General features: G+C 37.3%; 1 protein-coding gene across 1 annotated transcript in view; it reads left to right on the top strand.

The window, feature by feature from the left end:
• Nucleotides 1-16,119, top strand: part of ROCK2 (Rho associated coiled-coil containing protein kinase 2) — a 100,164-nt gene that overhangs the window by 64,114 nt on the left and 19,931 nt on the right. Inside the window, exons 5-13 of the mRNA XM_074154104.1 lie at nucleotides 142-402; nucleotides 6,780-6,924; nucleotides 9,112-9,250; nucleotides 10,935-11,026; nucleotides 11,817-11,976; nucleotides 12,580-12,643; nucleotides 14,450-14,529; nucleotides 14,891-14,939; nucleotides 15,868-16,003. Of these exons, the coding sequence (XP_074010205.1) occupies nucleotides 142-402; nucleotides 6,780-6,924; nucleotides 9,112-9,250; nucleotides 10,935-11,026; nucleotides 11,817-11,976; nucleotides 12,580-12,643; nucleotides 14,450-14,529; nucleotides 14,891-14,939; nucleotides 15,868-16,003 (1,126 nt within the window). The remainder of the gene's footprint in view (nucleotides 1-141; nucleotides 403-6,779; nucleotides 6,925-9,111; nucleotides 9,251-10,934; nucleotides 11,027-11,816; nucleotides 11,977-12,579; nucleotides 12,644-14,449; nucleotides 14,530-14,890; nucleotides 14,940-15,867; nucleotides 16,004-16,119) is intronic.

Below are 16,119 nucleotides of genomic sequence, written 5' to 3'. Positions count from 1 at the left end.
AAAAAATAAAGTTACATCAGTCTTAAAAACATATGCTTGGGTTTAATGAAATTTCAAGATAAAAGTGCTTTATTGTTTTTTCTAGCTGTCTCTAAAAAATAATTGCACTTTTTTCTTTTCTTTTTTTTTTTAATGTTGCAGCTATTTTGTGCCTTTCAAGATGACAAATACTTGTACATGGTAATGGAATACATGCCAGGTGGAGATCTTGTAAACCTTATGAGCAATTACGATGTGCCTGAGAAATGGGCCAAGTTCTATACAGCTGAAGTTGTTCTTGCTCTTGATGCAATTCACTCCATGGGCTTGATACACAGGGATGTGAAGCCTGACAATATGCTTTTAGATAAATATGGGCATCTGAAGCTGGCAGATTTTGGCACTTGCATGAAAATGGATGAAGTAAGTATGCATCTGATAAATTTATCATCTACAAAACTGTAATTCTAAGGTTATTTTCTTATGAATTATAATAGCTGAAGGAATAGTCATCAAATGGTCCACTTGGTTGGAAAGCTGTTCCTTGTCTCATAGTGTTAAATACAAGGGTGCTTTAAATAGTATAACCTTGTCTGTAATAAACTGTTCTGGCACACGGAAGAAGGATGTAAACTTACTTTTTGTTATTTTTGAAAGCATGCGTGTTTATGAATTTCTGAGGTTCATTTTTTTGCCAAATGTCTGAAAAGCTTATAAGACAACTCCTAGTTTCAACATTAATAACCTCACAACAGTTAATAAACTGACGTTTTTCTGTAAATGAAATTATTTTATAGGCAAGGTACAGTCCCTATTTATTTTTTTCCAGTGTCTAATTGTTCTCATAGCATCCTCTAGTGGTCATTAAAATGAGGTCACAGTAAGGCAGCAGTGGTATCTGATATATTGATTAAAATTTATGTTAGCTATTTGTCGAGGTGTCATACATTTTAATTGCCCAGATTTCACCATGTACAGCCAAATACACATTTTTCTAATGGGATTGTATAAGAATATGTTATTTTTAACAAGATGTAATACTTTATATTAATAAAGGAGACTTAAAAGTAAAGCTACCTTTCACAGTTTGCAGTCTTAAAATCTACCCTGACAAAAAATATTATGCTGTAATTTACAGAATATGTTCTTCCTGTGAAAAAATTATAAGAGCTTTTAAAACAACTGTGTATGAATGTGTGTTATGATTTGCCTGGCCTTTGAAAGGCTTCTGTATTAATGTTGGCAAGGATGATCATTTTAAGCTTATTTGCTTTAATTTGTTAGATTTTTTTTTTTCCTGTATTGTTTAGGCAGTGCTTGGTATAATCTCTGCAATCTACTTAATTTGCATTTGCATCATTAAGTTAATGTCTCTTCAGCTGTATCCAGAAGTACTGTCTCTGGTTAGGGTTTGTTTTTTCTCTTTCCTGTGTCAATATATTAACTTCATTGAACAACTACGGCTGTTTATTGAGGTTCAGTAACCTGTTTAGTTTTGCTGATTTTAAGTTGTTATTCTAATGGCAGATAGATTGTTTACCTCCACTTTGGTGTTTTACTTGCCAATATTTTAGGGGACAGCATTTACTTTAATTGAAAAAATCAGAAGCAGTACTTGATCTCTTAATCTAGTCCTTAAAAAATTAATCTTGGTTTTGAGCGAGTATACTGTAGGTCTTAAGGGAATCTAATGTTCATCAGAAGAAACAATAAAAAAAGGCATCAAAAAGTTCATGATATAAATTACAAAAAAGGGTGATCCCTTATGCTATTTTAGGGATCCCAGAAATGGGGAACCTGAGCCTATTTTTCCTTTTTTTTTCTTCTTTGTTGCTGCTGTTGTTAAAAGAATGGAATACTGAAATGTGGTTATAAATGTGAGAAGTGCATGCACATTTCTCATAAAGAGTTATAGTGAGCTCCAGTTTGGACTGGGCATCGTCAATGAACCAGTGATCTCCTAAAGAAGTTAAGTTTTTAACAGATTACATTTAAGTTCTTCATGTTTCTCAGACTCAGTGGAATGGCAAAAATTTTTTATACAGGAAGCTTTAGAAGTTGAGAGGTTCTGGATTGTCTCCAAGTCTCATGCTACTTCTTACAAAACATGAACACATCCCAGCTGTGTAAATATAATATTGATGTTGGCAGGATGATTTCTAGAAAATATATGTTTGCCCAATACTTATTTATTTTTTCTGATTTGGAATTCTTTTCGTGATTGTGCACATTAGCATCTTCCTTATGTTGTTGAGAGCCCAGGAAAATTCTGCTGCAATTTGGTGAGAGACTTTTTAGACCCTTACTGTGGAATTGAATTCAGTCTCCTCTGAAGTCTTCCAGTCCAGACACTTGCAGCAGAATTCCTCCTTACCGATATGCAAGAAGAATTACTAAGTGTTTTAGTGATCTTTTCCAAGATAAAAGGAACCGGCCTGTTCACGTAGCTCCATTGTGATGGTTTTGGGTTTTTGTTTTGTTTGGTTGGGTTTTTTTTGCAACAAGGTAATTCTATAATTGAATAGAGTTGACCTCAAAGGTCTAGTAGGAATTGTGTTCTCTTTCGGTATTTAGGTGGGATAAGTAAGCCCAGGCCAGATCTCACCAGACTCTAATCTTCAGGTTTTCTCTAGGAAACTAGTCAGTAACATGGTTGGCTTCGATAGAGCCGGGAACGGATGGTGCTGCCAGGGTTGGGACGTAGTGCTGCCTTGTGCTAACTGAGCTTTCAGAAGAGCACAGGTTTAGAGGATATCTGTTAAAAAAAGATGTGACTTAAAGGAGGGATATTTACCATCTGGGATTATCGCCTCAGCTCAGGCAGTTTAGCTAAAAGAAGGAACGTGTTCCTCTTTTTACAACTCGACTTATTTCTCATTGAAGCTGGGCCAAGACTCTGCTGGATACTTCTTGCTGCAGTCCATTGTCTGCAGCTCTCTGTGTGCCCAGCTGCAGTGGCAACACCTCATCTGAGACACGAGCACTCTGTGGCTCTTGTTTACTGAATAGAATTCCATGAGGAGTTGAAAGCGTGATTCAGCGGATGAGGAACTGGTTGGATGGTCGCATCCAGAGAGTAGTGGTCAACAGCTTAACGTCCAGATGGAGATTGGTGACAAGTGGTGTCCCTCACAGGTCCATCCTGGGACCAGTACTACTCAATATCTTCATCAGTGACATAGGCAGTGGAATTGAGTGCACCCTCAGCAGATTTGCAGATGACACCAAGCTGAGGTGTGGCTGACATGTCTGAGGGACAGGATGCCATCCAAAGGGAACTGCACAAGTTTGAGAAGTGGGCCTCTGTGAACCTCATACGGATCAACAAGGCCCATTGCAGGGTCCTGCAGCTGGGTTAGGGCAATCCCCAGTATCAATACAAACTGGGGGATGAAGAGATTGAGAGCAGCCCTGCTGAGAAGGATTTGGGGGTGTTCGTGGATGAAAAGCTGGACACGAGCTAACAGTGTGCGCTCACAGCCCAGAAAGCCATCCGTGTCCTGGGCTGCATCAAAAGAAGCATAGCCAGCAGGCCAAAGGAGGTGATTCTGCCCCTCTGCTCTGGTGAGACCCCACCTGGAGTACTGTGTCCAGCTCTGGAGTCCTCAGCACAAGAAGGACATGAACCTGATGGAGCAAGTCCAGAGGAGGGCCACAAGAAAGATCAGAGGGTGGGAACACCTCTCCTATGAAGACAGGCTGAGAGAGTTGGGTTTGTTCAGCCTGGAGAAGGCTTTGGGGAGACCTTATTGCGGCCTTTCAATACCTAAAGGACCTTATAAGAAAGACGGGGACAAACAATTCTGAATGATGCTAGGAAGCACTACAGCCGCACCACCAAGTTGTCGTGAGCTGTAGGAAGATGCTGTGTCTTGGTGGACACCCTTTTTTATTTCTGCACTGCACATCACTCACATAGCTGCAGGAGCCTCCCTTGACATGGAGTTGCAAGATCCACCATGATCTTTTGAGGTGATAAGAAAAGTCTCAGGTAAAACAGTGGCCTGAGACTCCCCCAGAGAAGCTTTGTATGAGAGCTGCTGTAGTAAGTATGCTACTCGGGCATAAAACAGAGGCTTTGTATTTGAAACACGGGAGTAACACTTTGTCCAGAGAAAACAGCACCTTTTAGATCTCTTCAAATGCTGAAGTACAGAAGGCTGAAGTCATCGTGCAGAATGTAGGGACTCTCAAGATGCCATGTACTGCACAGAGAGGACTTACTTCCCTGTTTGCTTGGCTTTGATGCCAGAGATCATAGAGGCTAGCCTGACTGTGGTATTAAGAGTGTCCAGCACTTCAAAATACCTACAGAGCAACACCCAAGTTCTTTCAAAGAACTAGTGTGTAAATGAGAGGAACAGACATCTGGGAATATTATATTCAGGTGATAATGGACCAGCCTCCCCAGGAATGTGGCAGTAATCCCCATCGCTGGAGGTTTTCAAGATGCGATCAGACAGAGTGCTAGATAATCTCATCTAGGCTCCCTTTCCCCAGACGGGTTGGGCCAGATGATCTTTGAAGGTCCCTTCCAAAGTTCTGTGATGCTGTGAATGCATTTTCAGATTTGTTCCTGAGACAGAAGGCAGAGAGTTTTATGGGGAGCAAGTACAGCCAAACACATGTGCTTCAGAGAGATACAGTTCATTGAAAACTGCTGTTAGCACACAGTGTCCTTTTAACTGTAGAAGTATTTTTTTGTTTCACTGTTCAGTTCTTTGACATCTTGTCTGAAAGCTTAAGGCGTTGTTCCCTGGAGTTCTTTAGGATCTGTACTGTCATTGGAAAGAGGCTTTCTTGTTGCTACATACCAGCCATCAGGCTTGGGTAGGACTGGGGATTTTTTGGCACAACCTTTGCTTTGTTTGCATAAGACTTCATAAAATATAAACATGTATACCTTATTAAAATTGTTCTTGGTTTGCTGTATTAATTATAGAGGAATGGGAAATGGGGTGTTATTAAGTGCTTAGGTGTCAAGGTGATGAGGCTGCGACTGAAGCTGTGTTCTTGAGAGAAATCTTTCAGAACTGTTTTGGTGACTTTGTTTTTAAAGAAGCTTCTTACCCAGGGAGGGATTCAGGTAGCTTCAGCCAGTCATCACTGAGTGAAGACTCAGACTTTCCCTTATTGTAATTGTAGACTTGGATAAGGAAGAGAGAGACATGCACCAGTGTTGGAGGCCTCGTTAAGATGCCACAGCCCTACTAAATCAGCAGAATCACATGAGCCTGGAGCTATTCCTCCAGTGCTCAAGGCGAAGAGAGGCTTGAGCTACAGAGAAGACCTGAGGGTTGTGCACCTTATTGTCTGTTACAAGCAAGATTTTCAAATAGTGGTTCCTGCCATGTGTCAGATCCATTTTTAAATGTTCTCAGCTTCAGATTTCTGGAGCCTTTGGGCTTTAGTTTATTTCCCAGTGTTAAAATGTGTTCATCTGTATTCTTCTTTGTCCAAGGAATGCATTAGATCTTCTGAAAAGAGTTAACTTCATTTTCTTATTCCAGGATGATCAAGCTATGTGCTCTCTGTTTCATAGTATAGAAATCAGAAGTTAACCTGCTCTTCATTCTGGAATTGAGAAATTAAAATTACTTTAGGCTTCAGCTTCAGCATAGAGTTGTCAATGATAATAGGCATTTGACAGGAGGACATTTGAAATGCTCCTTGGGTCTCTGCAGTGTTAAGTAATCACTTCAGGTTTTGCTGCCAGTTTATGACTTTCCAGGATTCTGGTTTAGTATATAAATAAAACCTTTTGCCAGTTCATATTCTGTGTAAAAAGAAGTATTGTAATTTGGTGTCTAATTTTTACATGTCAATATGTTTCCAAATGCAAAATTATTATCTTCCTTTTTTTAAATACGTATTTTGGCTTTAGTCGTTGCTACTAACATTCTGTATTAAAATTCAGAGTTAATATATATTGCCATTTATGCTGATGGCAAAATGTATGAAGAACTTTGTGAGATGACTTAGAAAAGATTTCAGGTTGAGAGACAGAATAAAAGACGAGTGTATTTTTGGTACTTCTCTAACTTCATCCAGGATTTCGTTTCATTCATCCATCTGGTCTCTCTTGGATGAATGCAGTGAATTTGATTAAAGGAAACAGGACTGATAAGTCCGACCCAGCGTGCTGGCAGATCTGACGATGCTTCTGCGTCATTTAGCCCCTCCATTTTTAGTCTTTCAGTGTGGAGCAAAGAGGATGAAGAATCATTCCATTAATACGGTTGTGTTAATATGTTAATAAAAATAACTTTTTTTTTCTTTAAAAAAAGCTTTGCTATTCTTTAAAAACAGCTTTTCCTTTTATTTTTTCCTGTCTTTAAATAAAAGACAAGGTGTGACTATAAAAATTTACCTATAACTTGATTTATTGCCTGAATTAGACAAAACTGTTATGCACCTGATACCTAGGGCCTAGAACTCATAGCTTGTCAAAAATAGTCTAAAATTTTTCCCTGAATTCAGTGAGATAAGGAACAGTCCAATATTCACGTATCTTCATCTTGAAGCCAATGATAACAATAATAAAATTGGTCAATTTTTGAAAGACGTAACCAAGAAAACCGCTATGGAGTAGGCAGGAGAGAGCACGGTACCTAGAAGCGGTCATTTCAATCCATATTGCTTCTGGAATAAAAAACAGAGTCTTTCAACCACATTCCTCAAACGAGATATTTTGGTCTATATTTTTTATGTTTTTTTTCTGGTCGTCTAGTAGATGACCAATTGTTTAAAGGCTGAGCAGTCCTTTGAATTGAGCTGTTGGAATTGTTCCTGTTGAGCAGACAGGTATGGTGCGCTGCGATACGGCTGTGGGAACCCCTGACTACATATCGCCTGAAGTGTTGAAATCGCAAGGGGGCGATGGCTATTATGGACGGGAATGTGACTGGTGGTCTGTAGGAGTTTTCCTTTTTGAGATGCTGGTTGGTAAGTAGCGATTTCTTCTGCTAACAAGCTTATCGTTTAGTCTTTACTGTGCCTTTGGCTGCAAGGGGGCTGGTTGTACCTCACTATCTCACAGCTTCTGACTTCTGGCTGTTGCTGTTGCTTCATTCCTGTTCTCTTTGCTCTCTCCCGCTGTTACGCTGCGACAGCTGCTTGCGTGCTTCCTCAGTGATTAGTTCCCTGACTCGCCTCAGCGTAAAACTAATTCTTAGAATAGTTTTAACTGGGGTCAGCTACCTCACCATCTTGTGAAGGTTTGTGCCACCTCAGGGGCAGTACTGAGTTTTCAGGGATGCAGGGATGGGAAAGGAGTGGGCAGGGCAGGACTGTCCCCCTTTATTTTTCTCTCTTCTTCTTTTTGTTTTTTCTTTTTCTTCCTTTTTTCCTTTTGTTTCCACCCCACAACTCCCTCCCATTGTCCCCCCCACCCCCCAGCATTAGCAAAGGCTTCTGTTAGGACAAATGACTGTGGAAGCACGGTTTGATTCTTTCTTTTATGCTTGAGTCAGGATTTTCCAGTAAAATACACTGGACTACTATGGCAATGAACATAGAATATAATCTGTTAAGGAGATGAGTCATCTGCATCTTAAAATACAGTAAGGATCAGTATTATAGTCTGGTAGCAAAATACTGATTATAGAAGGGTGGAATTGAGCATATAATTATTAAAAATCCAAATCAGCATGTTCTGGGAATATTGCAGATTTGATACTTCTGGTATCCTGAGCCAGGAAAGACATTTGGTTATATGATGCTATTAAAATCTTTGTGTCTTTCAGAATTAAAGCATTTTGACTTACAAAAGCTGTGTTTCATAATTAATAGTCTCTCAGAAACAATTTTAGCAATAAATAAAATTCTTCAGTTATTAAAATACTGGACATAGCTGTCCAGAATGTTTTCTCAGGGCCTCTTTTTTTTTTCTTCCCCTTGTATCTGAAAGAGAGGATTCTCTCCTTTTTATCCTTCTAATGAACATTTTTTTTAAAGGGAAATATTACTTAGTTTCTCCATACCCCACATGCTGGTAGAAAGTATCTATTTTTGTTTGTATTTACAGATCAGATTCTGCCTATGGTCTTCTAAAACTTTACACTTAAAAGGAAGCACAGAAAGCATTCGGTTGCTGTGGTTTTAGTAAAGACGCGGTACTAATGAAAACGGTACTGCTTTTTATTGCACGCTTAACTAAAAGCTACAATACTGGTCACAGGATGAATCCTAACATTAGTTCCGTGACTTAGGATGGTTTTGAGGTGTGGCCTAAATCACACCAGTGCGGAGGAAGGAGCCGAGCTCACGCCATCAGTTGTTCACCTTCTCTATTAACTCTATGGGTTAGTTGTGAGAAAGGGTTTATATAAAAGTTGCAGCCTCTTGATTGCTGACCCGAACCATTCATATATTCAGAATATCGTCGGTTAACTTGAATGTCATTTATCTTTATCAATATTGATTCTTTTCAGTTGTCCTAATTTTTGCCTTTCTTAGGGATATTTGCAAAGAAACTAGACTTAACTAAAGCCTGTGCTGCAAACCTGTGGGTGAGAAAGGTCTATGATTTTAAAAGCCACCTGCCTATGTTAATATGGGCACCCAAGCTAATATAATGTGTCAGTCAACAAGATTTATTAATATGATTTTAAGAGTGTAGTAACGGCCTGTGAAGGCTCCTGCTCGGAGCTGACTTGCCTTAGGTGACTCCAGGGGGAGGCAGGGCAGACCTGTATGCCTCTGGAAGCATCTTCGGAGAGCTTTGATGGGTTCCTTCCAGCAAATGTGTATTAGCAAATCTTTAATGAGTCCATTATACCTATGGAAGCACTTAAAAATGGGAATATATGTGGGTGTCAGCCATCATGTAAATTAGAAAACACAGTCATAGTCTTCAGGTAGCACAACAGATGTAATTCACTGGGCAAAATTTTGGAAGTGATATGCAAGATGCAATGTGGTTTAGGTATTTTAGGGAAAGAGTATTTTTAGTAGTATATGTTATTTTTTACCCTGCATTCCAATTTTACTGTTTGGTCTTTTTTTTTTTAAATAAAAGACGATTTTAGGTAAAAGTGCTTTTAGACTTTTCTTTATATCTTTTGACTTTTTCAACTTAACATGAGTTGAACATGACTCAAAATCACAGTCAATTTACTATTTCCTTTTCAGGCGATACTCCCTTTTATGCAGACTCGCTAGTAGGAACATACAGTAAAATTATGGATCATAAGAACTCACTACATTTCCCGGATGATGTGGAAATCTCTAAGCATGCAAAGAACCTCATCTGTGCCTTTTTAACTGATAGGTAAGTGCTTGTATTATTCTGGTACTGTTTTCATTTTGGATGGTATTAGCACATGTGCATTGTAAAAATTAATTCCTTCCATTACTTCACCTAATCTCTGTTCAGATCTCTTGGGCAAAACCTCCCGCTTTCTAGTTTTTCTTTTGGGGTGGTTTTTCCAGGTATTGTATATTATTTCTATGACGAGTTGTGACAGCTCTTGTTAACAACACAAGTTGTGCCAGACAAATCCTTCCAATTGCGGTGTATAATACAGTAACAAACCTGTGAGGTTGAAAGTAATTTGTAAGCTCCAAGGCAGGGACCAAATTGTTGTGCTCAGTGTTTAAGCGGTTGTTAGTTAAGAAAATGAAAGCAAGTACTGTTGTGAAAATAAACATGTATTGACTGAGTTTAAACTTTCTTAGAATGTTTGCACTTTCTGTCATTTACTTTGTTATATTAATTGACAAGTACAGCTAACAAACCAGCAAGGGTATTGTTTTGGCTATAAATAGTTCCTAGAGGTCTCCCTTTGTGGAACTGAGGCGTTTATTGATATTAAGCTCTGTAAGCTTGTTCTTCACCTGAACACTTATATTTTCTTTAGTTCCAGAAGGAAGAGATCATCTTCAGTTTCTCTGATATAAAAGAACATTGTCGGTCCATAGTTAACTCTGATTGATGATGTCTTCTTAGGCTTTCCTGTGGTCTCCTGAATTTGGCTACAGCAGAAAATCTAGCCTTTATAGAATGAGAGATTAGGAAAAAAAATTGCCTTTTAATGGTTTTTGCATTCAAAGAGATATTGTTTGCTCTGTTGAGCAAGGTCATGGTTACTCAGGAAGGATGTTCTTTAACAGGGGTTTTCACCCTTAGTAGCTGAAGGGTAGAGAGAAAATACGAATAGAAGTTACTAATGTAAATGCGGTGAGGTGTACTTCCACTACGTGTGTCCTTCTTCCTGTTTATATTTAATACAGTACTCGAGCGATTTATTTGAAACAGATGCCTTCTTTCCATATGCGTGGTCACTGCTGGAACACTTAAAGAAGGAATCAGCACTGACCCTATGATTTATTAGTTTTTACATGCGTTGGTTTTTTGTCCTGTTCTCGTAGATAGTTTTAAGAGAGATTCTTTTGGCCAAACTAAAAGTTTCTTGTTGCACTTAAGATTTACTTCACTGCAAATGTCAGCAAAAGATGTGTCAGGGTTAGTTATGGGGCAGAGGATGGAATTCTTAAAATATTTATTTCAGTCCAGCTTTGAATAACTGTTCTGTGCACTCAGACCTTCCCTCACTTGCGTCTTAAGGTTTGTCATGTGGTTTGGCAGACGTGGAACTTCTGCAGTTTTTTTCCCCCGAGGGTGTTGGATTTTTGTTTGTGTTTTTAGTTTTTTCTTAGTTTTTGCCTCAGTGCTCTCTTTCTTGTTTTACTCCCCACGTGGCAGACTCCAAATTCTGGACATTTTAGCAGTCGCAGGGAGAGCGCGTGCTAAGAAACAGAGTACATTTTATATAAGAAACTACGGATCAGTGGTTGGTGGTTTTAAATTTTTTTTTTATTTGACCATTACTGTGGTTAACACAGACAATCTTTACTGAAAGTGTCTTTGCTGCTTATGAGCAAGTCAGAATTTAAATAACAAAAAGCAAGTGCTATTTTTCCTAACGTGAATTTGACTGAATTGCTCTGTTCAGGGATGTGCGACTTGGGAGAAATGGGGTTGAAGAAATAAAGCATCACCCTTTCTTCAAGAGTGATCAGTGGAACTGGGACAACATTCGAGAGAGTAAGTAAATTAGCTTAAAATTCTGGTGGTTTTTTTTTTTAAGTCAGTATTTGCAATAGTAGAAATGAAAAAAACTTTAGGCTGTATAAATTAAGTATTTTCTATTTACCAAGAATCTTGCTCAAACCTATATTTATCATTTGTATTATAAAAAGTCTATCAGTAAGCATTAGTAAATACACATTTTTCCTACTGGCATTATGCCTCACCTTTATCATGCTTTTAATGTATAGATTTCCATTTTGAACAATAGGACTGGATGTTTCAGAAATCTAACTAAAAAGCATGCAGGTTAGGTTTGTTTCTTTGTGACTTCTGTTTTGTTTTGGGTTTTGTTGTTGTTTTAGCCGTCTCTAGTTAAGACAGTAGTTTGACAACGGTCTTGTGAGTTTTACTGCTTTTCATTTAAGGCATTGTGAACTTGATAGCTTCAGGCAAAAAACTAAAGTGTGTCAGTTCAGATCATGAGGTTGACTTCTAAGTAACTTCTAAAGTCATGTATTTACCAAAGTTTCTTAAAATGATGATTGAATTTAGAGTTCTATTCTCAAATGTGATTACCATAGCAAATCCATTTTGAGCATTAGATATTCTACGCATTAAGCCAATAATGTAAAAATACATTTCTCTGGAAAAAAAAAATCACAGTAATATTTACATATCTGCTGCATGGTTAATACATATTTAACTAGCAGGACAACTTATAGTCTTTTTAAAATTATAGAGATACCAGTGTATAGCAAGTGCCTGAATCTTGGAGTGAAGTTGATCTTTTCTCCCCTTCTTATAGCTGCTGCTCCTGTTGTTCCTGAGCTTAGCAGTGATATAGATAGCAGTAATTTTGATGACATTGAGGACGACAAGGGAGACGTGGAAACCTTTCCAATCCCCAAAGCCTTCGTGGGAAACCAGCTGCCTTTTATAGGATTTACCTACTATAGAGACAATTTGTATGTAATACTTCAATATACATTTTTAGAAATACATTTGCAGATTTTTCTTCTGTCCTTTTTTTCACTCTAGATACATGATTTGTTCCTTGCATTATATTAATTTATGTCCAGTTGTGAAGATGCAAAATGCGGAGTTTAAGCAGAATATATAATTTGCTACTATTTTGGTTATTTCGATAACTGATTAAAGACAGTGTTTTTAGATGTACAAAATTACAGTGTCTTAAAAAAATCTTTTAGGGTTAAAATACTGATAGATTTGTAACTTAGCTCTAAAATGACGTTTTTATTAGTAGCTTTAGGAAGAAGTTTACACAAGACAATAGCTTGCTAGAATTTAACTTGAATGGTTAAGAAATAACTTTCTAAATTAAAAATTATAAACTGCTATGGATTTGAAAACGTGTTATATATAAGAAAAGATTCAAATCAGAAAGATTTCTGTGCACTCGCACAGAAATACAACAAGCTTCATTCTGAGAATGGCGTAGGGCAAATTAAGACTTGAGAGAATTGATTAAAATGAGTTGATTGGCAAGGTTGCCAGAGTTGTTGAAAACTTGAATAAGAGCTGGAGGGATTTGGTTTTGTTTTTGACAGGTTGCTAAGTGACTCCTCTCAGTCTTGCAGAGAAAATGAATCTGTGCAATCTAGTAAAAATGAGGTTAGTGCCTTTTTTCATAAGTATTAATGGTATGGTTAACTAATTTTAAGTCTGTTAAGAAAAGACAAAGTCTAAAATAAGTTTTCAAGAAATTTTTGGGGGGATTTTTGTCTTTTAATAATCCTCAATAAAAATGGTATTTTCTATTTACAGGACAGCAAGGAGGTAAGAATACTACTTGAATTATGAAAGGAATAAAAAAATTCCTACATAATTTATGTGAATGTGAAGTACCTTAAATGTTTATTCACCAAATTGTTAACAGTAAAACAGTTATATTTGAAACCGTTGTTCTCAAGCATTAAGTTACTATTGTATAAAGATGAATGAATACAGTTTTTTCTCAAATTTTTTAGGCATCTAGAATTTGTTTGGAAAACAAATGTGTAAGGCTCTGTTTCCCACAAACAGCATCACTCTTGGGAAGGTTGTGAGTTTGGGCTCTGCACTTGCCTGAGTGATTCATGACTGATTTATTCAGAGTTTGGAAAAGTAAATTGGCACCTGCAGTGATAAAGGAATGTTTAAATCGTGCTCTCGGTTGGAGTGAGCGTATGGAGGATGTTTATCCAGCTTTTGAAAATTGATAATTGAATTTAGATTTGCAGGTGACAGGAGAATGCTATGGAATTTTCACGTACTTACTTCATTATGTTACTTACACATTCATATTATTCAAGTGTAGATAGTGTAATTGTTACCATTTCTTAAAACTTAAAACTCCTTTTCAAAGTTCAAAAAAATAAGTAAAGGAAATGCATTATGTATTGACCAGCATGATTTAAATGCAAATGTTTGTTAGACTCCACTTCATTCCTTCCTGTCGCTGCTGAATAGATGAATAGTTTTAGACGTTGCTGGATAGATTAATAGTTTTAGAGTTTCCCTTTTAAAAAGAAATGATGCTGATGTTTAAAATACGCAGCTTCACATTCATGATGTTTGCTTTATGTTGTGAGAGTAAGAGTAGTTGGTAAAATTTTGCATTCCACTTCTGACAACTTTTTCTATTTGTATTTTCTCAAGCAACGAATCTCTGTTTTTGATGTCCTTTTCAGAGTCCCTGTTCTGGGCATCTTCTAATTGTAATAATTATAAAGTGTTTTAGAAAACCACATATTTACATTTCATGTTTGGGGAGGTAGAGGAGGAGGGGGAAGCGAGGAAAATGCATTTGAAAGCCTGAAGACACAAGGCAGATACAGAATTTATTATTTACCAATTATTTCATGAACATTTAGGTACTTGACTCACAATTTCTTTTCAATATTTTAGTAAGCAAAACAGCATTCCCAAACCTGAAAATCGTTTATTAGCTTCTATATGTGTTACACTAAGAAATTCCTATTTATGTGAGGTCATTGAGCGTACTTAGAAATATTCCCTGGATATTGTCCAATTTGATCATGTGCCCCCCTTTTTATTTTTTAATTTTATTTAGAAAATACTATCTCAAAAATTCTGCTGTAGTGGAAAGTCTCTGTCTACAGAGAAAGAGTACAGCAAAGGGCCGGTAACAATATTCTTTGCGCATAGTAATTTTATGACTCACAATCTGTGGCACATGATTCTGCGATGCTTAGATTTAATGCAGCAAATTTCGTTGCTATGGATCCGTATCTTTAAAATCATCAGGATTAATACCTTGTAAAGATGTAACCCTATAGTGATGGTTTTAAAACAACATAGTGGAAGATTGAATTCATTTTCTTTGCTTTCTCTTTTTTTGTTATTTAATTGAATTACCCTTGTTTTGTGTGGTAGCGTTTTTACATGTGGGCCATGCTTTTTTGACATTTTACACAGTTTCAGAAAAAACTAAGCAAGCTAGAAGAACAGCTCAGTAACGAATTACAAGCCAAAGATGAACTAGAACAGAAGTACAGGTGAGACTGTTTTGACATCTTTATAAAAAAGTTTCATTACATCATTTGGTTTTGAACGCTTAAAAGCATTTTAACCCACTTTGGGGATTTCCGACCCTGCAAGCAGACCTCACTGTAAATTGCTGGCTTAATTCATGCTACTCCTGTGACTACTGGGGTGGTTTTTTGGGTTTGGTTTTTTTTTTTTTGCCTTAACTGTCCATAAGAATCTCTCTATTGTTTGAGTGATTTCCCCAGTCCTTGGAGTTTCATGTGATTGCTGAAAATAGAGTATCTTACATAAAATTAACGAGACGCTTCCAAACATTCTAATTTCTTTCTAATCAGCAGGGTTTAAAAATATTTTTTCAAATTTCTTCAGGTCTACTAATACTCGTTTAGAAAAGATAGTGAAAGAGCTAGATGAAGAGGTAAGTCCATCATATTTCTTATTGGAATTAGTAGTTTTTCTGTGTGGCTTTTTTCCTTAGGAAACAGCAAATTACTTTTGAGTAGCTGTGTATTTATAGCAAGTAATACCAGTTGATTTCTTGATATTCACAAGCATGAAATTTTTGTCATTGCTAAAATATTTTCATTATTATTTCTGTACCACAATTACACATTTGTTTCCAGAATTTGTTTTTCACCATGGTTTTAATTTGGAGGACAGTGTGGTATAAATATCCCATATATGACTCTAAAAATTGAAGACGTGAGAGTAGTGTTGTTAGAAGAGGAAGGCCATTCCATTCAAAAATTTTTGAATTCCATTAAAAATTTTTAGGAAATTTTTTTACACTGAAAGGGTTATTAAGCATTGGAATGGGCTGCCCAGGGAAGTGGTTGAGGCACCAGCCCTGGAGGTATTTAAAAGGCAGGTTGACATAGTGCCTAGTGACATGGTTTAGTGGTGTTTTTTTTATCAGGGTTAGGTTGATGGTTGGACTAGATGATCTTAAAGGTCCCTTCCAACCTAGACTATTCTGCGATTTTATGATTCAGAGTCAGTTAAAAGGACCCAATTTCTTGCCCCGCTTTGCACTTTAGTGCTACTACAGATTTGTCATATCTATATGTGTGTTTCTGTGCATCTGGAGTGGCTGCTGGGCAGGGTTACCAGATTCGTCAATTCCAAACGATTAAACGGTTTTTAAATTGTAAAAGCTCCTGGCTGTAGGCAGCCCTGTCCTGGGCTGGATTTGACCACGTGTTGTGATGCTCTGTGTTTGCTGCAGACAAAGAGACTGTGTCTTTCTCCATTACGAACTAAGCCGAGTGCGTGAGCTGTCTTTTTATCATTTAAAGCATACCACTCTTCTATAGGTAATTAGTGGTGTTTCTTTTAAATATATCCAGATAACTTCAAGGAAGAATGTAGAGTCTGCAGTCAGACAGTTAGAAAGAGAGAAGGCTCTTCTTCAGCATAAGAATACAGAATATCAGAGAAAAGCAGAACATGAAGCAGATAAGAAACGCAATTTGGAAAATGAGGGTATGTTGAACCACGCTTGAAGGGTTCTGTTGTGATGTGGGTTCTTAAAAGATAAAATAAATGAATTATAGTTCAAATTGATGGTTTTTCATGACAGTGACTAACAACACGGAATT

Source organism: Numenius arquata, chromosome 9, assembly GCF_964106895.1.
Source record: "Numenius arquata chromosome 9, bNumArq3.hap1.1, whole genome shotgun sequence".
Classification (NCBI taxonomy): domain Eukaryota; kingdom Metazoa; phylum Chordata; class Aves; order Charadriiformes; family Scolopacidae; genus Numenius; species Numenius arquata.
This window is presented reverse-complemented; position numbering and strand designations above follow the sequence as displayed.